Source organism: Camelus dromedarius, chromosome X (genome assembly GCF_036321535.1).
Source record: "Camelus dromedarius isolate mCamDro1 chromosome X, mCamDro1.pat, whole genome shotgun sequence".
NCBI lineage: Eukaryota > Metazoa > Chordata > Mammalia > Artiodactyla > Camelidae > Camelus > Camelus dromedarius.
In genome coordinates this window covers 41,658,124-41,684,120 of record NC_087472.1, presented here as the reverse complement: position 1 = coordinate 41,684,120, position 25,997 = coordinate 41,658,124, and the positions used below count along the sequence as shown (strand labels likewise).

General features: G+C 40.6%; 1 protein-coding gene across 3 annotated transcripts in view; it reads left to right on the top strand.

Annotated features, from left to right (window-relative positions):
* Positions 1–852: 852 nt before the first annotated feature.
* Positions 853–25,997, top strand: part of DIAPH2 (diaphanous related formin 2) — a 798,971-nt gene continuing 773,826 nt past the window's right edge. For all 3 annotated transcript variants that reach the window (XM_064482987.1, XM_064482986.1, XM_064482985.1), the window contains exon 1: positions 853–1,222. In XM_064482987.1, the coding sequence (XP_064339057.1) occupies positions 1,085–1,222 (138 nt within the window). In that variant the 5' untranslated portion in view covers positions 853–1,084. The remainder of the gene's footprint in view (positions 1,223–25,997) is intronic.

The following is a 25,997-nucleotide window of genomic DNA, read 5'->3' as shown; positions in this document are numbered from 1 at the left end:
TGCACAGAACACGTAGCATTTGTCTAGAAATTTTCATTTTCAAGAGGGCTTTGACACACGTGATCTTATTCGCTCCCCACAACAACTCTAAACCTCAACTAGTTCGGGAAACTGAAAATAGCACTCAATCCAATTGTTAGCTCTCCCTAGGTGCTTTGGCTAAAGAGCCTTACACCCCCTCGGGATTAAGCAGTGGGCGTCTGCTGCTTCTACTACCCGGCAGCCTGGGAATAAAGGAACGGCTGTATTTCTTTGGAGGCAACGCAATCCTGGCAACAGAAAGCACCCACTCTTTCCCTTTTGACCCGTACAGTCTGTCTAGGCTATTAATCAGCGCTCCCCGCGAGGTGTTCCTCCGCGATGCCGGTTGCCTAGCCGATTCACCCCTCCCAGGGCGTGGAGCAGAACCACACCCCCCGCCAGGCCTGGGCCCGCCTGGGGAAGGTGCTCTGGCCTACACTAAGTGGCAGCGGAGACTCAGGTGGACCCGCCCGTGAAACTCACACGTGAATCTTCCCGGGCCTCAGTTTCCCCATCTCTAAAATGGCTACACCTCCTCTTTCCTGGCTCGTTCCCTCCCATACCACGATAGGCCCCTAGGAAGCGAAATCAGAGCTTAACCGCAGCTTCAAGTCCTCTCGTTTGGCTGCCGTCGCCGCGCCGGGCATGCTCAGTAGCCCGGCCGGCTCGGCAGCGGGAGTAGGCAGCAGCTTTCCGCGCCCGGGCAGCGGACTGCGGGCACTTTGATGAATCACGTGTGTGGAGGCCCTCTTAAAGAGATAGGCACCTACTTTCCCTCCACCCTAAACACCGCCCTGAGGGCGGCGGCGACCGCGGTAATTGCAGCTGCTCGGGGGCAGGGCTTGCCCCAGCGCAGAGTAGTGGCAACGGCGTGCCGCGTCGGGGGTGCCTGGGCGCCGGGAGCCCCGGGGACGTGAAATAGGCAGCTCCCCTAGGCTGACCCACTCTCAACCCCGGGAAGCGGTGCCACCGAATCCGCACGGGGCAGCGTGACCACCCCGAGGGGCTTCCTCAGTGAGGAGAAGTGGGGGCTCCAGGGCACAGGTGACAGGGCCGGAGAAATATGGAGCAGCCCGGGGCGGCGGCGGCGGCGTCGGGCGCGGGAGGCGGCGGCGAGGAGCCCGGTGGGGGCCGAAGCAACAAGCGGAGCGCGGGGAGCCGGGCCGCCAACGAAGAGGAAACGAAAAACAAACCTAAATTGGTGAGTGCTCTCGCCGCCCCCGCCGGCCTTGGGGACAGCGAGAGCCCCGGGATCCTCCTGCCGTTAAACACGGGGGGGCCCCGGGGCCCCCTTCCCAAGGGTGACCGCGACCTCGCTGTGCAACTCGGGGAGCCGCTGAAGCGGCGGCCACGCCGAGGCGCGGAGACGGCGTGGGGGCGGAAGAGCACCCCCTTCTCCACTTAACCCCTTTCTCCCTCTTGGCAGCCTGGGAGGCGGCGCGGGAAGGAGAAAGGCCCCACCCCAACTCGGGGAGCCCATGAGTACCGGGTCGGGGCTGTTGTTTGTCTAACTTGTGGGCACCAGCCTTCTTTGTGGGATTCCATTCCCCTCCCACCTCTGTCAGTTGCTGGGGTTTGCCTCTTAACGCTTAGGGTCCGGGTAGGGGAACCTCTCTTTTTCAGTCGCAGTACTTGGGAGCCCACCCACAGACTTACAAAAAACAAACAAACAAACAAACAAAAGCCCCCAAACAAACAAAAAAACACACACAACGTAGGCTCCCAGTCTTTCTGCTTGACCAGAAATCCAAGTAAGAGGCGCCTACGTGCGTTTTTTTCCCCTCGCCTCTCCATGTGCTCTCCCAAAGAAACATTTCTTTGGAAGAGTGGGGGGAGCGTGGGAGTTGGAGGCTGGGTGAGGTACCGCCAACTGTCGTGTGTGTAATAGGCAAGAGTCATACAGAACTTCCACTAGGTTGATTAAGAACCGTCAAAAGCATTTGGTGGACTGCACACGTCTCCCCATCCTGAGAGTGTGTCAACCAGTGGTAGCAGTCCATTTCCTGCCACTGACTTTATGTGCAGAGGAATGAAATCTGTGGGGCCTGGCATTAGATTGGGAAATACTGAAGTTTCTTCAACTCATCAGTTAAAACGGTTCCTCTTTTTCATTTTCCTTCAGTTTTATGAAAACGGTCTAATAGCGAAACTTAAAAACTGGGTAAATTAACAAAGTACGTTGAGAAAAGACTTTTTCCAACCGTGGCAAAGGTTAGGCAGATATTTATCAATAAACTTTCTCATTCGGGTGGCATGAAGGGAAATGGTTTTCCTGCACAAATTCAGCAATTACTGCCGTGCGAAGGTTCTTTTGGTCTAGGTCTGAAGCACAAGCCACATGTTGCCTATCTCGTTTTCAGTTTTAACCAGCAACTTGATTATAATGGAAGGAGGCAGTGACGTATAACCAAAGCTGTTTCTTATGGCATCTGGCCATTTGGTATGTACCTGTTGTGCTTGGTCTCTGGCCTCCTGTTTGCCTATCAATTATGGACTGTCCGTATTGGAAAACAGTGATGGAAGTGTTGTTGTTTCAGGAGATATGTAGCCTTCCATTAGTTGAAAGGGAGCTAGTGGCATAGAGTGAAATAACCAGTTTAAAGTCTCATCAGTTCCACCCGAATTTGAGGCAAATTGAGAACAACTTGATGTTTCCTGTTACCCCACCCTCCCCAGTATTTACAGGTGAAGAAACTGAGTCACAAGCTCTTTGTGAATTGTCTCTGCTGGCAGAGGGTTAATGGGTTTACTGGGTGCCCCATTATGAAACTTAGAAAAGTTTTGTGAGGCTTTCAACCAAAGTTTGATGTACTTTAAAAAATTCTGATGTTGCGATTTTGAGAGTTCTGTTTGTGGTAAAAGAGTGATCATGTTTCTTTCTTTCTTTCTTTTTTTTTTTGGACCCAGTACACAACTGTGGTTTAAACAGTGATTAAAAGTTGTAGCAAAAATAAAAGTGAACCTAAAGTTCTGGCAAATAGTTCAGTACATCTAGCAAGAGCCTTCCACATTTGGGACGTGTGCACTCAAGACAGAGCACTTACCTCTGTCTGTTTGTAATAACACCTTGATTATGTTCTTCCTTTCCCTTTGGTCATTTGTCCTGTTTCATCTTTTATGTCTTGCTTGCTTTGACAAGGTAACTAGATAGTTATGAGATGGTATCAGTTTCCCTTCCTAGCTAACACTGTTCGGTGTTGAACATAGCTTGATATAGTAGAACAAGTATTTGAATCCAAGAGTTTGTTAATATTGATGGGAACTTTCTTTTCTGCTCAAAATATCCTTTTGAGCCTTCCATGATTTTACAAAGAGATATATCAGAATTTTTAAAAACAAATTGAGGGAGACATTTGAACATATTTTAAAGCAAGAAAGTTGACCAAATACGAAGACTTGGTAAGCTTTTTTTTTTTTTTGGTCAACTTTTTAAATGCCTTCCTCTTTATTGTGAGTTGTTTTATTAACGTGCTCAACATGTTCTTCTGAGGCCTTTTAGAGAGGAGTTTATCTGGGATTCTTAAAGCTGTATTTTACTAGCAATATTTTACCTAGACTAAATTTTGTTATTTTCAGTATTGTTATTAAATACTGTAGTAGTCCTTAATTTTGTGTGTGTGTGTGTGTGTGTGTATAAAGGAGCGGTGGTGAGGGATTATAAAAGAGAGCCATATGGTAATAGATATTATTTATGTAGGTGATTATGGGGGGTTCTTAAGCTCTATGAAATTCTATGAAAAAATTGAGTATATGTAGAGACATTCATTTTTCTGGGCCCCGTAATTTTCATCAGTTTCTCAAAGGCCATCTGTCACCTTTAGAGGAATAAGAACTATTGGGTTACTGGAGAGAAAAGAAAATGCCAGCTGATTGCACTTGAAGAAACTTGGGGAGAGGAGGTAGTCACCGGCAAGGGAGAAGGGAATGAGCACCGACCACAGGAGTGGTTGATAGTGAAGGTAGCTTATTTGGGTGGAAATAGTTAATCACATACACCTGTATCGTATTAGCTAAAATGAACGTTTCTACCACATAGAAAATTAAACTCAATAGCTATGGTATAGTGGATTCATATGGTATATGAATGGCTTATGGCTTGTGATTCAGTTGTTTTCTTTTAGTTTCTCATTGTTCTGGAAAACTGGAGAAGGAAGGTGTGCTTTCTACAGAGAGGAACTACTTTGATTTATATCCGCAACTTTTTGATGGGTATTAGAATTATTTCAGAGTGCCATTTCAGGAATTTGATGATTTCTGTTTGAAATTAATTAAATGAAAATTTTACAAAACTTACTTCCATTTTCTTCATCTATGCATCCTCATAATGCCCCTTCTATTTTGGCTCTTTTTAATGAAGGCAACCTTATTTTGGCCTCATCACATTTTGATTAATGCCTTAGTAGGCGAGCTTTGTATTTTCTGTAGCTATCTGGTTAGGCCCAGATTGTAGCATGTTATCAAACAGCGTGAATCTTAATTAATTAGTAATTTGATGTCAACCATGGAATGTATTTTGTCAACTCAAGTGGTACAGAGAGCTCTAGAAGTGTCATGAAGGATACATCCTGAATCCCGCATATTTAAGACAGTGACTTAACCATTAAGTGAGGCTAGTGTTTAGGTAGAATCAGCACCCCTCACATGCACACACATACATGATGGTGTAGAGTGGCTTAACATTCTTCGATGTTTTTGCATTTTGACTTTGTGTGTCTGCATCATTCCAGAAGCCTTCGCTTATTTAGATAGTAGAGTCAAATGAGTAACTTGAAGAAACAGGAGTTCATTGTCTGATTATTATGTAACTTCCTGAGTGGTTATTTGTTTTTAGTTGGATAAATCATGTTTTGATTTTAATTGACAAAGGCTGAGCACAGTGGGTTCATTTCTGCAGCAGACGTTTACTGAGCACTTACTACCTGCTAGGCATTATTCTGAAGGCTAGTCTTATAAAGATGCCATTGTCTAGTGAGGGAGACAGGGAAGTTAGTTTCTTATCACACAGCTCTTTAATCGTTAACTATGGGAATATGCACAGGAGGGTGATCTAGAAACACCATGGAGAGGCACGTGAATCTGATTGGATGCTTGAGTGTGGGAAGGAAAGGCTTACCATTGTAGGCGACATTTGTGCCAAGGCTTGAAGAAAGACATTAATTGAAGAAGTGGAGAGAAAGGCATTTAAGGTTGAAAGAACAACATATACAAAGGTAGAGAGCCATGGTAGCATGCCCAGTAAAGGAGGCGTGGGTGGATGTTAGTGGCTGAAACATAGTGGTGGACCTGCAAGGAAAGAGACAAGAGTCTGGATCACGATGGATATTTGTATGCCATGTTAAGAGTTTCAACTTCTTTCTGAAAGCCATAGGAAGTCATTGAAGAGATTCAGGCAGGAGACTGCCCCGATGAGGATTGTGTTTCAGAAAGCAAGTTAATACAGTGGAGAATTTCTTGGACGGGGGGTGGCAGAAGAGAGGCAGGAAGACCAGTTAGGAGGAGCAGAGTGGCATAAGAGTTCAGTGCCTAGAGACCTGGATTCCAATTGCAGCGCATCCACTCATGCATATTCTAGCTCATCCAGTTACTCGGCTTATTTCTCTGCATCTCAGTTTCTTCCTGTCACTCTCTTGCCTCTCCTTCTGCTACACACCTTGAACATTTTCACCAAATCTGACATGTCCACCCTGTTTCTCCTTTATAAATCTAACCTGCCTCTCACAGTCCAGCTGCTGCCTCATAGTTCTCCCACTCTGTCAAACCTTCAGCTTACTGAAGGCTCTTCCTTATCCTGAACTCCTATCATGAGTCTGAACATTATATACTGATCTGGTATCGCCAGAGGACTTGTAAAGTGCTTCTGGGCAAGGGTCCTGCTCTGGGTCTATTCTTGAAAACCCTGCAGACCAGTGCTAGGTGCAAAACTACTCAGCAAATGATTATTAGCTGGGAATTCTTCCCCTATAGGCTAGACATTTTGAGAGTGTCAATTGTTGAGAAGAGGCTTTTAAAAAAAAAAGAAATGTGCCATTTTTCTCTTAGGTTCATTTGATGGAGTATATATTCTATCTGTACAATTCTGTGTCCTTTCTCTAATTTTGAAAGTCGAGAAACTTCTTGGCTGGAAGATCTCACCCCTTACCCTCTTGTTTGGGTTCCTTTTCTTTTTAATTGAAGTATAGCTGATTTACAGTGTTGTGTTAGTTTCAGGTGTACAGCTAAGTGATTCAATTATACATACACGTGTATTCTTTTTCAGATTCTTTTCCATTATAGGTTATTACAAGATATTGAATATAGTTCCCTGCGCTATACAGTAGGTCCTTGGTATCTATTTTATGTATAGCAATGCCTATCTGTTAATCCCAAGCTTCTAATTTATCCCTGGCCCTGCCTTTCCCCTTTGGTGACTGTAAATTTGTTTTCTATGTCTGTGATTCTGTTTTGTAAATAAGTTCATTTGTGTCATTTTTTCTAGATTCCATATATAAGCAACATCATGATATTTGTGTTTCTCTGTTTGACTTACTTCACTCAATATGATAATCTTCAGGTCCATCCATGTTGCTGCAAATGGCATTATTTTATTCTTTTTTATAGCTGAGTAATATTCCATTGTATATATACCACATCGTCTTTATCCATTCATCTGTCAATGGACATTTAGGTTTTGGATTCTTGTGATGTCAGAGTCTGAACTTGCATTTGGAGAACCAGCATGAAAGCTGATGCTGACCCAAGTAACATTGCTATTAGTAGGAGACATTAGATTATTGGCAAAAGAATAGTGAATGGAGGACCAAAGGATCTGGGTTCTGGTTTTCATTCTGTCTTTTATTTGCCTGTGATCTCTGATGAGCCATTTAATACCAGGGGTTTGAACCCTTGATTAATGTCTGCCGGTCAGAGGTAATACCTGCCTGATTTGCTTCATAAGGTGGTTTAGATAAAACAAAGTAATGAATGAGAAATCATACAGGAAATTCTATACTGCTATGCAAATATAGAGCATTATTGTTAACCCCTTATATTACCTGGATCAGATGTATTGTGGTTGGTTTAATGGCCTTTTTGCCATTTGGTAGTTCTAACATTATTCCTGCACAAAGTGCCATAATATGGTTGCATGTTGATTGATTCCTTATTCTCTCCCCAGTTCGATTAGTTCGTTTGAAAGATCATACATTCTGTCCTTCTGCTAATAATTCTTTCTATTTAATGAGTGTAACATGGGAGTTTAACTTTTTTTTCACTGTAATTGTTTTAAAAAGAATCAGGTTATCCTTTTCTTTCAATTTATCAATTTGAGGTATTTCAAATTTCTGTTAAAATAGATATCGGTAGATACTTATAATATTGTCTTGTCAGGCAGTTTTCTGCTGTTGTACAAATAAGGAAACTGAGTCACTGCTGTGTTTAGGGGTCTGACCTAGAGATACGTTTAAAAGTTCTCAGTTCTGTTGTCAAAGTTAGCTATAGCATTGAGTCATTATGCTTCAGGGACTCTGAAAGTGAAAAATTATTCAATCTTTTTGTTCCTTTTTGGAACAATTATAATTGTAATCCACCTAGATGTCATTCTGAGTACCAAGAGCTTTGGCAGTAGCAACATGTCATTGAAGTGAAATCATATTTTTTTTCCAACCCAGTCTCAAAGAACACTGTTAACTAACAGGGTGCTTTGAAAATGGTCCGCACATAATGTATGCTAATTTACATGAATCGGCACGTTTGACTAAATATCACTGGGTATCAGTAGCTCCATAGGGATTATTATTGAAGAGCCAGCTTTCTCCTGTTCCTATATTCAGTCTGCCATGCAGAAGAGACCATTCCTTCCATCAGATTTTGGCTGTTTGATACTTGATTTTGTCTCATGACAGAGAAAACTAAGAAGATGGCCAGGTGACTTGAAATATAATAATAAACTTGATATCCCAGTGGACATCGTGTGGAAGATGGCTCAAAAATGGTGCATGGAAAGGAAGGTTGAGATACAGTTTCCCACAGCTATTTATTATGGATATAAGTAATAGAAAGAAATCAGTTTGTCCTAATTTAAAACTTATTTACCTGATCAGGCTGAATCGCTTTCAGTCTAAGTGATTTCCTCTGGCTGTAGCTTGAACAGACATTCGACTGAATCCTGATACTTGCTGGCTCTATGTGAGGTGGCCCGGGGAAAGGGTACTTATTGGGTGCCTTTCTCATGAAAGGCTGTGGAAAGCAAAATATTACGAATCACCATTTACACAGGCTTTGGTCTGAGAAAGGTTTTTTCTGTATTGCTTTTGCAAGAGGCAGCTGCGTTGCTATCAAATACGGAACTGCAAATTGGCCCCCAGTCTCTCCTTGTGCTAGGGCTCTGTGTAGCGATGCCCACTTCAAGTGAGAAGCTTCTCAGTGGCTATTCATAGGCAGGACTAGGTAGGAATCCATGACTTCATTAGGAATGAATTACTCCTCAAAGGCTATTGATTCAATCACCTGGCAATTCTGGTGCTCATCCAAGAGAGAAAAGATGTTGGGTACAGTCTTAAAAAAAAAACAAAACTTGTTTGCTGTTCTGTGCTAGATATCTACATGCTTTGGTGAAGATCTCAAAATTATGAGGAATTTTTTATCTATCCTTAATGTTTTGGTCTTTCACCTAGCTAAAAGCAAAAGAGATAAAATGGAGTTTTCACTTTATTTGTAATAGAAGCTGGTTAGGACTTTTTCTTTTAATGAAAGATGAAAATTTTCATACATACTAAAAAGTAGAGTGGGTAGCAGAATGACCCACTATGGGGTAATAGATCCATTCCCTACGTTAGAGTAATTATCTTGATTTTCAACATTTGCTTCATTCGTCCTTGATTTTTTTCCTTGCTAATAAAGTATTTTAATGCAGATTCAGATATCATGTCATTTTACTCCTACGTACTTCGGAGTGCATCTCTAAAATTTACTGATTTTTTAAAAAATGTAACCACTATGCCACTGTCACATCTTTAAAAACTAACACATTCCTTGGTATCTTCTAACACTCAGTTCATAATCAAATATCCCCAATTGCCCCCAAAACCAGATTTTTAATCTAATATGTGCCTAATTAATGTCCATGTCACTGAGCTTTTTAAGAACATACAGCTTTAATGGTGAAATGTCGTTGAGAGTTACTCCATATAAAGTGCTATCATAAAGTATCAGCTCCAATTAAGTTCACTTCTGTTTTTAATTCTGTAGAAGTATCTGGAAAAGTTGACTGTCCAAGTGTGGAGAGACTCCTTAGAACAGCTACTATGTGCTGTAGGAAAGAAACCAAATTAAAACTTTTGACTCTACTCACTAATTGGGTACTCATTCTTCATTTTGTGATTTGTGAAGTGGGGTGGGCTTATGTGGGTTTGTGTGTAAGAATTTACCTTCCAGGGAAATGTTGTAGATAGTTGGGTGAAGAAAACATGTTCTTGAGTTTTCCAGATAAAGGGTTCATATAATTGTTACACACATGCATACAGCTGATTTTATGTTACTAGCTCTAGTTTTAATTTCAATACAAAGGCCAATTTGGCACTTGAAGTGTCTGTCTGTGTTTTTAGACTTTTGAATACGCTCAAGGCTGCTGAATGTGGATAATTGGATGAATGAACCTTTACAAAGAACTCTGAACTATTAAGTTTCCTTCTTTAGACATCTGTGGGGTTAAAATTGAAAACCGGCTACACTAATGAGGTGGAGCTGAGAATGGGTGGAGTGGGTAAGTATGAGAAATCGACTTGGGCAAAAGGCCTAGACTCCACACAGATTTACTAAAGAAATTGTGTAACCATTACTTTCCAGACAGCAATTTAGTGCTGTCATTGTGCTGGGAGGCAATAGGCATGTAATTTCTCGAACTTTGTGGACTCAAGTAGACTTCCACTAGTCATCCATCTCCACTCTGCAACTTCTAGGCTGACCATTTACTGACCTAGTCAGGTGGGTGATTTCCCTCAAAACCGGGGATGAGTGATCATTGTTGGGGCTGAACTGGTGGCGGTTTTCTCCTTTTGTTTTGCTTGGGGGAGAGACAACTCTGGAGGTGGTGTTTTGTGTGCTTTGAAATCAATCACCGATAAGATCTCAGATGCTTAATAACATGGTACGCTGGCTGAAGCTGTTGAGGAAGATTCTATATGTAGAAGACAAGACCGTGTATAGACTGAACACTGACATTTTGAGCTTTTCTGTGTAATCGGGACCAGGGCCACTGTATGGTTGGGCCCTGCTCAAGGCTATGAGACCACAGAGGTCATGTCACTTACCAAATCATGTGCCTAGTCACAGGACTGTGACTTCCGGGGATGACTTTTTCTAGTTTGCACAGAGGTGCCACATGGGCTAGCGACTGCATTTCAAACCAGGTGGATTTTATTCTCAGACCTGAGAGGAAATTCAGCAGGTCACAGGACTTAGTTTAATGTCTAGTTTAGAATAGGTATTTCCCATTTGTCATTGATTCTGAAAAAAAGAATATCAGGTGTGGATATCTGAGCTAGGTTGTCCTAAACCTGACTGCATTTGGGGGGAGGGTATAGCTCAGTGGTAGAGCGTGTGTTTAGCATGCAGGAGGTCCTGGATTCAATCCACAGTCTCTCCATTAAAAAAAAAATTAAAGTAAATAAATAAATAAACCTAATTACTTAAACCAGAGTACATACATTTACTTCTAAATGATTACAGTTCTAAATGTAGAGGGCTGTATCCTTGGGGACCTAGGGCTACAGGTTCAACACTTGATTACTTTCTCTAACCTCAGGCTCCTCCCTTTCTTCACTCCTCGGTAATTTTCTTGACCTTACTGTCCCACAGTCCTTCACATGGTTACAGATCGTCTGGGGAAGACTGCATTTGTTTTTGAAGTTTGTGTCTTAACTTCACTTTCTTTTCATTTACATTGTCCATGATGGAAGGCAAGAACCTATAGCAAGTTGGGATGGGTTAAAATAAATTTGGCAGAAGCCTTTCCTCTATTAATATGCTCAGTAGTCTAGTACCTCACGTTACAAAATCATTGTGTTCCAGAAGAGTCAGTGTGTACATAAAACATTTGTGAGTAGAAATAATCTTTTCTTAGGCTGACCTCACAGCTTGTTTTTCATTGGCAGTGCATTAGCTTACATTTTTCCTCCCCTTTGGTTGAGTAGCTAATGGTCTTTAAACAAGCTATTAAAGGGAAGAATAATTTTGCAGTGCAAAAAAATAAAAATGGCCTGGATTTTATCCAGGCTGGTGGTTTGGCTTTTCGTGTATTTGTTCTGCTAAAGCAGGGGCTAACTCATGTTCTCTGATCTCGAAATTCTCAGACTTGCTCAGTATATCCTAGGCTTGCTTCATCAAACCGCTTTCAGATGGTCTTGTGAATTTCGGAGAAATCCAAATCCTCCATTTTTATATAAGCCGAGTAGGTCTGAGACCAAACACTAAACTTCAAGTGGCCATATCTCTGTATGAAATAGAACTGAGGCATTAGTTATACTTTAAAGTGGGAATTGTGCAGGGCTCTGGGCCCAATTTGCCACGCTCTTCCTACCAGCTTTGTGGTAGCTAATTGTGGATCAAAATGTAATGTTACAGATCTCTGCTTTGTGATCCCTTCCCTTTAATCTGTTATCACTTGCAATTGTTTCTAACCCTGAAGGTCATCTTATTCCTTGTCGTTTTCGCTGGTTTCTGCGAATATTATTAATGGTGTATCCTATTGTCTGGCCACAGACATAACATGCAGAAAGGTGGCCACTGGATGCAAAATCAATTACTGAATGTGACAGAGATTTATTTCAAAGCATTTCCTATCTACATCCATCACCGACCATGTTGCCGTTAAACTAGCAGGAACTGCGTTTTGGTCTTAGCACCGTCCCTTCGTGTTTTCAAGGTGCTTTTTATTTTATAGAATCTAAGAATATTTTATATGCTATACAGTGTTGAAATAAGCTAACTAGGATATCTGATTCCACTGTTTTTTTTTTTAAAAGTTAGTTTCTAGCAATTTAAAGAGGTTATATGGAGAGTAAGCTAACTACTTTTTAGAATGTAATTCTGGGCAAGTCATTTCTCTATTTTCTCTTTGGGTGTCAGTTTATTCTATAAAATAAGGGAGTTGAAATACACAGTCTTCAAGGTTCCGTTCAGCTCTGATGTTCTGGGAGTCAAAGGCTATTGAGAGCTGTAATGAATCTGCCCTAACAGAAACACATTACATCTGGGTTCTAGTTAGAAAAGTTGGCAGTCATGAAAGATGGCTGTTTGTTTAAGGCTGAACGCTAACGGGTGAAAATACAAGTTCACCTCATTGTTCTGTTTCTGGAGTCTGAGTTCGTCTAGTTCAGTGATGGTGCCGTCAGTGTTGTTTTAACCGTGCATTGTGTGCAGGGCCCTGCTGGCTCTGCTCTGGGTCATCTAATCCTTGGGTGGTAGCCTTGGTTCACTGACCAAGTACAGTACTCAAGCCTGCCCAGGGGTGATTCTCAATAACCAGCAAGATCATACATGCCAGTTGCTACTCTTAAGTGCCTTGCATGTATTTGTCAAGAACTGTGCAGGGTCGGGGATTTTATCCTGCTTACCCACCTGTCGCTGTTCCCTGGATGACTGTAGAAGCCTCAAGACTCCTGGGTCAGTGGCAAAAGATGGTTTATTACTTATTAGAAAAGCAATAGCTGGAATGCCAGCATGACACGCTGGTTCACGGATGTCCTAAGTCCCACGAGGCAGACCAGGATGGTCGCCTACACAGGCAGTCAGTTGCATTACAGGAGAGGAACACTGAGCTTGGGGGACTTACCCTTCTCTGGTAAGCAGAAACAAGCCTGCTCTTTGGGGAGGGGTGATATTATTACCTCATCATCATGACCACTTGCTACAAACACAGCCTTGGGAAATGGCCTGGCTAAAGGGAAGTTGGAGATCTTTCAGTCTTGGCCAACCCAGTAAGAACGTGCAGGGATGTTTGGGATTGATGGCAGGTATCCTCCGCCATCAGTAGCAACTCATTTGATTATGGGTTATTACAAGCTATTGGATATGGTTCCCTGTGCTATACAGTAGGACCTTGTGGTTTATCTACAACATTGTAAATCAATGATACTTCAGTAAAAAAAATATAAAATGAATAAAACATAAAAAAGTAGTAGCTCATTTGACCCTCACAACAGTTATTTTGTAGGTGTGGAGAAGTCACAGATCCTATAAGTTACTTGCCCTACGATAGGCTGTGGTGAATTTGGAATTCAAGATCAGTGGGACTATAAAATCCATGTTTTTAACCATGATTTTCTGGACTGCCAAAGACCCTAAACTTCAGAGTAGCTCTAAATTGACCCAACAACCTACTGGTTCTCTGGTCTGGTGATGGTTGAATCTGGCCTAGATTCGTACTCTGCTTATTGTCTCATTTAGAAGGCAGAGTTCAGGGTCTGTTCATTTAGTGTCACTGATGATCAGAAGATAGGCTTCTTTGAATTACTGCCGTGAAGTAGTAGGTCAGATATGTGACCGCTTACTAGAAAAGATCCATGAGGTGAGAGTGACGTGGCTGTGGATATTAAGGATGTGAACATAATTCTTAAAGATACCTGTCTGGCTTCTATCAAATTTCATGGTCCACACAAAGCCTTCTGTAGTTGAGTATTGTTGTGTATTGCATGTGTATTGATTTGACTCTTTGTTTTTTGGTCCTTTGTATGTTAACCGTGAAGAGAGTAGCTGCCAGACAGTTACTTTGTAAGCCAACCTGCCCACTTGGTCTCTTCGTTTTCTATCTCTCCTCCTCTCCCCACTCTCCTTCTGTTTGTTGTGGAATTTTGTATGAAGTAAAACTGCTTTGGAAAAACGAATGCCGTCTCCTATTAGACAAGTACACGATACTCAAGTACACGATACACATTGTTTCTTGTTTAGGGGAGTGCCAAGAACCACCTACCTTCCCCTGCTGCTTCCTGTGTCTGCTTTGCCTAAAGATTGGCTGCTAAAGATGTGTGGCGTATTCAGCCAAGTGCTATGTGTTTTAATTAGGCTGCTGAAAGTGTTGTGACAAACTATTTTTGTGGTGACGAGTGACGAGAAATAGAGCCCTAAACTACGGCTTAAGTGCCAGATAATACGGAAGTGCATAATGTGACTGGAGTGCTAGTCCCCCAGCCTTAACCATCCTCCCTCCCTCCCAAAAGGAAAAGGGAACCTTTAAAAAAAAAAAAGTGATCAGTTAAATAGATCACGAATGTACCAGTATATGCCTGGAATCGGGCTATTTCAAACTCACGATCACTTATCCTAATGAGTTAAAATTTCTAGGTCTGTTCTTTTTATAGAACTATGTACAATAAATGTGAAACTGGGAGGTAAAGGCCGTCCTAAGCTCACATAATGATGTAAACATAACTGGGACAGCTGATAATTAAGCAGACTGAGTATTTTAAAAAATTTCTGTTTTTCAAGTATCCCTCTTATCTATTTTTACAAATTCGTATTTCCTCCAAATGTGATCCTGCTTGCTAATGTCCTCCTTTTGTTTTTGACCTCATCGAACCCAAAGAGCTTTGTGTTTTAGACAAATATATAAGGAAGGATGTAGCATTCTTCTGTCCCCCAAAGTAGGTTCTTTTTCTTTACAGTGGTGGTTCTTAGTGGGGTACAGTTTGTCCTCCCAGGGGACACTTGGTAATACCTAGAGACATTTTGGATTGTCACAAATAGGGGAGGGTGCTACTGGTATCTGGTGAGTAGAGGCCAGGGATGCTGCTGAACATTGTACCGTGTGCAAGACAGCCCCCCATGACAAAGAATTATCTGCTCAAAATGTCAGTAGTGCTGAGGTTGAGAAACCCTGCTGTAGAATCTGACTTTTTGTTTATTTAATGTGAAAAGTTCTTGTGGCTCCTTAGCCATTTTTCCTTCTCCATTCTATCCTTTCCTCTGTATTGACAGGACCAGATCATCCCTGTCGTCAAGGAAGCATCATTAATTTCATTGACACCCACCAATTTTAGTTTCATTTCTTTCCTTTCCATTATTGGATATCTCCTGGACTGGACTGTTTATAACCTTATAGTTGTAAATGATACCTTTTATTGTTTATCTCATTTCTGACTTCTAAGAAAAATACTCATTCTCATCCGAATGAGTTTAAAAGACTGTTTTTCCATCTGCTGATTCCTTGATACCCCAGCAATTTTGATGTTGGTCACTTTTAACTCATCATCTATACGGAATCTAATTCTGTAGTACGGTCTTCTCTGGCAGCTTCTGCCACTGAATTTGTTGACTGCCAAAAGTAACAGCTTTCCTTGCCTCCCATCTCAAAAATTTCTCACTCCACCTACTCTTCTCCACGTCCAATTGCAGGCAACCATATGCCTCTTCACATGCTACCTGAACGCAGTTGATGCCAAACCTTTCTACCTACCCTGACACCTAAGTTCAATACTATATCATTGCTGAAAGACATCTCCTAAGTATGTTGCAGTGCTACTAAAAACAGCGTAAAGTTGCTGATTCATTTATCTGAGACCCATCTAAAACCTGAAACACTTTATGGCAATGGTGGTTTTAATATTTTTCCTCTTTGCAGGGAAAATACAATTAATATGATACCCCTTCCCCTTAGCACACACATGGTATTTCTCAAACTTATTCAAGATGAGGTTGCCCTTGCCTCACTGATCCCCAGAGTGTATTACTATAATATTAGTCACTGACTGACCTTTATGGTTTCTGTTCCAGTTGGAATCAAGGTTAACGTCCCTGTTTGACCAGTAAAAGTCAGTGACTACTTCTCACACAACTCGTCAGGACCAAGTTTATTTTCATATTCAGGGTTACTGTTAAGTTACCTAATTTTATCTTCTTATCTTCCTTTTTCTATTTGGCCCCTTATTTAAGTGAAGCCATTAGCTGTGTTGGTCCATCTTGCCTGAAAATAACCTCTTACCCTTTTTTTTTCCTCTCCTCAGTGAATTCTTTGTACTTTCCTTGCATTGTTTCATATAATTCCTTAAAATCTTGACTGCCTGATTGAAAGTGACGTGATCAACTCATTCCCCTTCAACTTTCCATTTTCCATACAGAGCCGGTTTATTCTGCAGTGTGCATGGCCATAGTCACATTTGGCTTTATTATAAATGGACATTGTGGTGTATAATCATTCCACACACATAAAACCCTCCTCATGTGTGACGCAACATACTGAGGGTGTAAGCACAACACGTAGGTCTTACTCTTGAGGAGCTCATGGCCCAGTGTGAAAAGAGGGACAGATGAGTCTAAAGTAGTAAGTCCTAGAATAAACAAGTGTGAGCACAGTGCTCTTGCGAATGTCACATACTGTCCCTGGCAGGGAGAGGAGAGCCTTCACAGAGGCCACATTTGAATCTGAGTCTTGGAGAAGGAAGAAGAGTTTGCTAAGTTTAAAAGGGAGGAGATTCTCAACAGAGGGATCATCAGGTACACAAGTTGAGTGCTGTAAAAGCAGGTATTTAAAAAAATTTTTAAATTGAAGTCTAGTTGATTTACAGTGTTGTGTTAATTTCTGGTGTACAGTGTAGTCATTCAGTTATGCATATATATATATATATGTATATATTCCTTTTCCTATTCTTTCTCATTATAGGCTATTACAAGGTATTGAATATAGTTCCCTGTGCTACAGTAGGACCTTGTTTATCTATTTTATGTATAGTAGTTAGTATCTGCAAATCCCAGACTCCCATTTTATCCCCCCCCCCCCCGCCAAGCAGGTATTTTTTTAAGGGTCATTGATTTTAAAATGTTAAGAACTTGGAGGGAAGGCAGGCTGTGACTGAACTTGCTTTGTAACCCAATAGGGGTCATCATATGAAGCATTTTTCACCAACTCCGGGGGCGGGGGAGAGCTGGAGCTATCATTTACTGAGCGCCTACAATGTTCCAGGCATTGTTTTGGGAGCTTTACATTGCCATCTTACTTAATTTTTATCCTAATATATATGATGAGTATAGTTATCCCACATTTTACAAAGAAGGGAAATGAGTCTCAGAGGTTAATTGATTCTGATTCCAGAATACATGTCCTTTTGTGATAGCATGCTGCCATCTTAGAAGTAACAGACTATATTTAAAATTTAGAAATGAACTATAATTTTCTACTTTGTTAAAATCAACTTCGTATTTTTTATTTTTATATTTTATTTTTCCTATCACAGACCTCATTAAGAGTCAGATAAATGCATCTTAACACTGCATTATTGTTAGATTACATCAGTTGAGAAATAATCGAGCTTGAAGTGCTGGCTGTGAGTTGTCCGCAAACATCTAATTTAGAGCTGAATCCGATTCGTTTTACTAGTGAGGGTTTGGGCAGGCTACTCAGTTGGAAAAGCTCTAGCTCTGAAATTCTTCTTGCTCACTACTTAATCTAATTGAATAAACGTTTTGGAAAAACCCACCCCAGGACTGTGCTAAGCATTATGAGGGTGCTAAAATAAATAGTCCCTGCTCGCTGGGAGCATAGTGCTGGAGAGTCTGCTGTGTGTAGACCTGTAGTGGGAGGTAGAAGGTGGCAGGTGCTACTGCAGAGGTACAAGTGCTGGGAGGATAGGGCCGACTTGGTGGAAAATTGGCAACAGAAGAGAATCTTAAAGTACCAGAGTTCTTAAACAATGAGAGAGACTTGAGAGGGGGCATCCCCTGCAGGGAGAACAGTACGCACCACTGTGAGGGGGCTTGGAAGCTGGGGCAAGTTTGAGGAATTAAGACTTAGGCTAGTCAGTCAGAATGGCCATCATTAAAAAGTCTACAAATGGTAAATGCTGGGGAGGGTGTTGAGAAAAGGGAACCCTCCTACACTGTTGGTAGGAATGTAAATTGGTGCAGCCACTATGGAGAACAGTATGGAGATTCCTTAAAAAAACTAAAAATAGACTTCCCATATGATCTAGCAGTCTCACTCCTGGGTATATATCTGGAGAAAACTCTAACTTGAAAAGGTACATGCACCCCCAGTGTTCATAGCAGCACCAATTGCAATTGCCAAGACATGGAAACAACCTAAATGTTCACTGACAGATGACTGGATAAAGGAGAGGGGGTATATGTATACAATGGTATACTACCCAGCCATAAAAAGGAATAAAGTAATGCCATTTGCAGCAACATGGATGGACCTAGAGATTATCAAACTATGTGAAGTCAGTCAGACAGAGAAAGACAAATGTCATATGATAACACTTATATGGGGAATCTAAAAAAAAATGACACAATTGAACTTATTTACAAAATAGACTCACAGACATAGAAAAAAAATTATGGTTACCAAAGGGAAAAGGCAGGGGCAGGGATAAATTAGCTTGGGATTAGCAGCTACTAACTACTATATATAAAATAAACAACAAGGTCTTACTGTATAGCACAGGGAACTATATTCAGTATCTTGAAGTAACCTATAATGAAAAAGAGTAGGAAAAGGAATATATATATGTAAAACTGAATCACTATGCTGTACACCAGAAACTAACACAGCGTTGTAAATCGACTATACTTCAATTAAAAAAATTTTTAAAGGGGAAAAAAAGAGGCTAGTAGGGCTAGTTGTATGTGTAAGAGGGATATAGCAGCTCCATCAGAGTGAGCACTGAATGCTCCTCTGAAAGGTCTGGACTTCATTCCGTGACCCAAGTAGAGCATCTGCGCAGGGGAGTGATATGAGGGGCCTTATGATCAGACCTGACTGTAGACTTTTTCTAGTTGGAAATACCGGAAGTCTAAAATCTTTTGTCAAAATTCCGTGGTAATTGGCCTGTTTGTAGTGTAAATAGGAAGACATCTATTAATTCTGATACCTTTGGCATGCTTTAATTTGACAGCTTTGAACTTGTGAAATTAAACATGTACTGTAAATAGTGTGTACTTTGATAAAGTTTGGTTGCGGCTTAACTGGCCCCTGCTCCCAACTTCCTCTTCTGTAGGTCGGTGCCTCTAAGTCTTAAGGTTTTTGTGTTTTTGAATTTTTGTTTTTGTTTTTGTTTGCAAATAGATACTGCTCTAGAGGTCAGGTAGCTTAGCATACTGCTGTCAGACAATGTGTTGTGCCCCTGGCTGAATTACAGTCCCCAGAATAACCCGAGAGAAGCCGCAAGATTTATGATACACAAAAGTAGGTAAAATTACCCTCCCTGAAGTGTTGTCATGGTTTGGTTGTTTATTTCCATGTTCACATATGAATCTCCTGTGACAGTGTAAGAAGCAATACATTGCTCACAACTATGGCAGAGTCATTTTAGGGCTAGGATTTGAGCTTAAGTCCTCTACTTAGGATGCTTCACTTCAGTAAGTGAGCTTTGTATTAAGAGACACTGTCCACTTAGTTTTATTACTACAGCTTTTAAAGCTTTTATTACTACAGAGGCCCAAATGAGTTTGAGATAAGAGCCAGAGGAATGAAAATTTGTTTATATACAAAGGGTTTCACATACCCAGGATATCAAAGTCTGTGTTAATCTGCGTTCAAATCTAGTTCTTGCACAAAACCGGTTTTGTAACATGTGGATGAAGTAGCATCCGTTACCACTGTTGTTACTAATTAGTATGTTGATTTGAACATAAAACTTACAAATATATATATTTAAGGTTTAAAGGTTTAGCTGCTCCCTTAAAAGTAAAAGTGAACTTCCTTTCTGTCATCTACATAACGGATTCGGTGTTTTAGTTTCATTGAAGGCAGAGATACTTAGGTCAGAATGGAATCTTTTGTGGTTATTTTCTATTTCTTGACTTTAGAGACATTACCTATCATGTTTTACTGAAAGTGAATGATTGTTCTTTGTGCAGTGGTTTGTAACTATAGAAACAGGACATTATTTTGCAAGGTATAGGCCGGGAAATTTTTCAAGCTCCTTGTTAGATTACAAAATTATTCTAAAAAGACATAGGTCCGTGGGACATGAATCATCCTTCGCTAGACAACTTTCTCATGAGAGATTCATGATTCTTGCAAAATCCCTTTTGAGCCCTGGAAATACGAAGAGTATTACTACCAAAGCTGAGGACAGGAATTCTCTGAGTTATAAATACGTGGCCATATGAAAGGCCCTTGGGCAGGGGCTGCCCTGGTATGTGAGAGCCAAAAAGATTGCCTGGCGTTTTTCCTTTCCTTCCCACTGATGTTGCCTTGGGACTTGGCGGCCCAGTCGGGAGGAGGAGGAAGCCTCTGTTTTGTTTCTTTCTCAGTGACCTCCATAGATGTGGTGGTGCTGGAAACAATTTACTTCCCAAGTCTCTCTCCCACTTGCCCTCCCATCTGACTTTATGGCCCAAATGTTGAGGCGTGAACTTTTTCCTCTTCCACTCGCCCCTCCCCCGCTTTTTGGTTAGTGTGGGACACATTTTCCCATGGATGTTATTCCTTTATTTGATGAATATAGTAGTGTCATTCCAGTTCCTAATATTCTGCTTAGTGCTGAAGGATATAGAGGTGTGAAATATAGGTGCTTGTTATCAACGGATTTATACTATTATAAAGAGAATATGACTTGTATACACATCAGTATTTGATTAGTGCTGTATGAATGCCTGGGATTCAGAGACAGGAAGACTAATAATTTGGGTTAAAATAGGTTAGGAACTGACTCACTAGGCATTTCTTCCTCCCCCCAACATTCCCCACGGGAAAAATGCATTCAGATTTCAAAACAGAAGACTTAACTATGAATTCATGGACAATTGTATACTCAGTTTCAGCATTCTCATCTAGACTGGATCAATTAAAATGTTATTTAAAAATAGTACTTTTAAAGTAGATTTCTTAGTAAAAAAAAAAAAATAAAATGATTGTAATTTTTTGGAAGACCACCTGATAGTTTAATGCTAGTGATAACCATTGCCACACTATTAATGAGATGTCCAGTACATTGAAAAAACTAATTTGTTTTTAAAAATTTATTGAAGTATAGCTGATTTACAATGTTGTGTTAGTTTCAAGTGTACAGCAAAGTGATTCAGTCAAACATATACATATATATTCTTTTGCTGATTCTTTTCCATTATAGGTTATTACAAGATATTGAATATAGTTCCTTGGGCTATATAGTAGGTCCTTGTTTTTGAAAAAAGTAATTGTTTGATAAGTCTAACTGGTTTTGTGTATTACTTGAAAATGTGTTCATGAATGAGCACTATTATTCAAAGTTGAAACAAGTATGATACTAAATTGTATTTCCCTGAGACAGCAAATGAGAATATTTAACATCTTTCAAATGCATTAGAAATAGAGTTTCCACTTTTCAGTTTTTCTCATTCCCTTTAATCCTCCAGATTCCCTTTCATACAGATTTATTAAAAAGTGGTTTTAGGACCACTTGCCTGAAGGCCACCAGGAAAGTTTGCTAAAACAAAACAAAACAAAAAATCAAAAACAAAAACAAAAACTGTAAATTCTGGAGGCCCAGTCAACCAACTGAATGAGAATCCTTTTGGTGTGGGCTCTGGGAATCCGCGCTGATAAGCTGCCCAGATGCTTCTGTGCTTTGACGTTGGAGAAGCAATAATCTCATGAGCAGTTTGCAAAATGGCAGCCCTGCAAGTCATATCCGGCCTGCAGATTTGTTTGGTTTGGCTTGCAACGTTGACAGTATGGTTTTTAAAACTTGATTTGCTTGCCAGCTCTTAAAAATTAGGAGTTTACACATATAAATACAAATTGTTGGCTTCTCTGGAAACATCAGAGTAATTTTGTAATACTGAGTCCATGTGACTGTCAGCAGTCCACTGTCCCTGAATAAGATCTGTCCCTTTGGAATGGGCGAAGAGCTCCTGGATGGGCCACAGCCCGCCCGTTACTGCGTTTCATCCTGGGGTCTAGTGTTAGGTGACATTTACTTTCCTACAGTTGAACTGCATCACTCAATTCTGTCACCTGCTTAGAATCCATACACATTTGACTTTTTGGCTCAGGATCTAAAATTTAAAAAATTTTGAGGAGAAATAATTGGAAAGAGGTGAGATTGGAGGCTACGAGACCAGGAAGTTGGTTACAGTAGTAGAGATAAGAAATGAACTACTGAACTAAGACAGTGGTAATCAGGGTGGAGAAGGGGAGGAAGATGAGGATTTAGAAGCCACCAGCCTTGGTGATTGATTGAATTGGGGTAGGATCTGGAAGGGAGAAGGAAGAGCAGGCATGGGGGAGTAGGGAGAGAGGGAGGTAGGTGGGAAATGAGTCCGGTTTTGGACACAGTAACTTTAGGTGATGCTGGGCATCCCTGCTAGTTACTGAGGTATAGCTTGTTAGGGAGCAGAGACCCTCCCTGCTGGGTTGGGGGGATAGGGTGACTCCTAGAGGAGCATAGAAACATCTCCTGGGTCTTTCTGTTTTGACTGAAAAAGCAGATTCAAAAACCTGCCTGCTTTCCTAATGCAAGCTGGAAAAAAAATCTACAAAATTGTGACGAGCAGGAATAGACAGAAAATAGCACATCTCACCTTAAGCTAACCCGGGTGGAGGCGTTGCACAAAGAATCCCCGGGCGGAGGTGTGTCAGAATACTTGGAGCGTGTGAGCTTTCTATCCAGAGGGGCAAAGGTTAGCAAAGGTTGACGTATTGCTGTAGCATATCACGATGACACAGTGATTTAATGACAACCACTGCTTTCTTGCAAATGGTAACTTTGGTTTCTTTCTTCCTTGATCTCTTCTACATTAAAAATTTTGCTCTGCGAGTATTCCTTAATGGTGTGGACACTAGGAACACGCTGTATTCCAAAAAGTGTTTGTGAGGCATCTTTCTTACTTTCTTTCTTTTTATATCTCTGAGAACATTTTTTTTTTCCTTTGGGAACATGTTAATGCAGGAAGGTTAGGTTCCCAGGGTAGCTCCCCTTTTTCAAACCCTACTTAATGTACATTGCACATGAGCTGTTTTATTAATAGTATGAATCTGGGCTCTGGGAGCAAGCGTGTGCCATGTGGTATAGGAACAATGGAGAGAACACTCCTTCCTGCCTCTCTTCTAGGTACAGGGCTGACCCTAGGCGATATTTTGAAGTTGGTAAATTTTATCTTTGGGATTTCCTGGATCCCTTTCTGTACCCGTTTTCCATATAGTGGTGCCCCTTTCTTCAGAAGACACCTTTCCTTCTGTGATCCCCTCCCAGGTCTTCCATGATCTCAGTGTTCCACAATTCCTTACCTCTTCTTCCTAAACTCCTCATTTCTGTCATACAATTTCTGTTTCCTGAGTATCAGAATGAAAGTTACACTAAAGTCATTTCCAGAGGTCCTGCGTTATTGTTAATTTCAAAATATTGTTGTTAACAAAATTAATTGCCCGGTAAAATATCCAGCAGGTAGACCAGGAAAGTGAATGAAGTCAGATAATGAAAGGAAAATGGGGGAAGCAGGTCATTTTTATAAGCAGCCGTGATTTAAGTTTCTCCCTTGGGGAAAATCGGCGCTAAGCTGTTTCTACTTTTCAAGTCTCGCCTCTCGAATTCTGAGCCCATTTCTCTCAGAGCCTCTCTTTTCATGACTGCTTCTATGAGAGCAACAGAGAGGCTTCTGGAGTTGAGGGTAGACAAATGGGGCAAGAAGAGTGGCTCTTCTAAGTTTGAGACTGCTTATCTGACCTTTTGAGTGAAGAATATATTCCCAGATTGCTTAATATAAGCAGTGATTAGCTAATGAAAAATTATTTCATATTTCTTACCCACAGATGGTGACATGTAATTTCTAAGCTTAGAGAATTTGATTATTGAGGCAAGTGATGAATATCATTAAAAACATTGGTTTCTAGTAATGTATAAACTACCTTCTGTTCCTATCTGTTCAGTTGTATGGTTACCAAAGAGTTGGTTTGTTTGTTCCCAAACCTATACTGCCAGCTGTCATTGCTAGTGTAATTATATGATTTAATTAGACATCATGAAATTGATGAAATTGTGAGTGGAAAAAAAGAGATACTTCAATGAAAATGAAGTAGAAGTCTTTTGTATGAGTTGATAAAGCAGCTGAAAAGATTGCCCATTACGTGAAGCACCAGCGAGGCAACTGAAAGCCTAGGGAAAACTAACAAAAATCTAGAAGGATTCCTAAGGTATCTTTAAGTTCTCTCTTCTAAAGAAAATGCAAATAGTGGGGAATGCGCTGAGGGTGTGGTTTATGAAAGGAAGACTGCTCTCAACTCTTGCTAAGGAGAATATCTTAAAAGGCCTTTGCCTCCCCATCAAAAGGTTGATGAATGAAGTATATTTCATGTTGTAAGTTACCATAAAATGTTGAAGGTACTTTTTATGATCCCTCACTTTAATCAGGTTTTAAAAACTAACCACCTACTGGACCTTATGTCTGTACAATAGGATACAGTACAGGCTCATTTTCCATGCTCTGGAATGAAATTCTACTTAGCCCACCCCTTTGCCATTTCTAGGCATAGCGAGGGACTGACGTACCTTTATTGAATGACTGTGGTACTCAAGCAGATTGTATTCTCATTCTTCAAAATTCACTAATTGCAAATTAATTTATTGTGACTTCCTTTCCGTGGCAGATGAAGGCATATATTGAATTTTATTTTGTGGAAATGAAAAAGTAGGGAATGTTTTCAATATATAGGGACTGAGTCCTTGTAATTATAAATTTTTTTTTTTTTAAGAATTTGTCCATGGATAGACTTCCTGGAACATCTGTAGTTGTCTCAGGTAGTCTTAAGGGAGTCTATATATTTTTACCTTGACATTTGTCTCAGTATTCTGCATTTTTAGTAGGATTTTTAGTAGGGAGGTTGCTAAGAGTCATTTACAAGTGAGGTCTGATCTGGGGACTCTGGAACCTGTCCCATAGCCTAACAGTTCTTTTCAAATGCAGATGAACTGTCATTCAACTACCTAGGCTTACTCTGATCTGGCTCAGCCTTCAGGGTAGGATGAATAAAGCAATTTGTCCCCAAGGAATTTGCTGGGTTGACTTTTTGTCCCTACTGTATTGAAAAAATAACCACAGACCCTTAATACCTTTTTAATGATCGAATGTATGATAGGCAGTTAGCATTCGTTTGCAGAGGGGTCTACCACATCACAGTGTTTATTGCAGATTGCTGCTTCACTGTCCTGCCTGCCCTGTCCTTCCTGGTGTTTTAAAATTTGAGTTGATTACTTTTGATGGGCAAAAAAAGAAATTTCCATTTTCCTCTCATTCCTTCCTGTGCATTAGTGCCCTGGATTGGAAGGGCTAGTGCTAGTGAATCTTCGGATGACATGTATGACACTGCCATGACCCCTCTCCTCAACACCCCCACTGTAGGAAAAGAGGGAAATTAGCAACTGGTTAGGAAAATAGTTTTATAATTTGTGTATACTGTAAATACTTTGATTCGAAATGACTGAATGCTAAGGTGTTATTGTGCTAGCTGGATACTTAAATGGGTGAAATATCAGAAATTCTGTGAGGTAGAAAAGAATGTGTGTCTCATTTTAAAAAAAATTCGCTTTTTTTTCCCTTTCAGAAATAACTGACTTTTTCTTTTAGTCCACTGCTACTGTGTTTATCTAGATCAGTTTTAGATGCAATAGTCTATGCAAATATCCTGATGTTTGCTAGCATTTTCTGTTCTTGCACATAGTCAAGGTGGACTTTTCTATAGAAAACAAGTCTACAGTAAAATCAAAATTAAAAACCCACACTTCTAAATGGGTAGCATCCCTGAAGAACTGAAGTGATTATCTGGCTAGATATTGAATTCTTAGAATTTTGAACTCTGCTAAGTAAGTGACTTTATTACAAAGCGGTTGTAAAAGTGTAGAGCTGGGTACCGTTCTTGACTTCTCTGTGACTTTGGCCACATCACTTCACTACTCTGGCTCTCCTTTGTTTTCCATATCTGCCATCTTCTCTATAATCATAATAGATTTTTTTTTGCAGTTTTGTTTCATTTGACTTCCTCAAGCCTATCAGCCTTGTTCCTAACTTTGTTTTTCAAATGTTTTATTCCC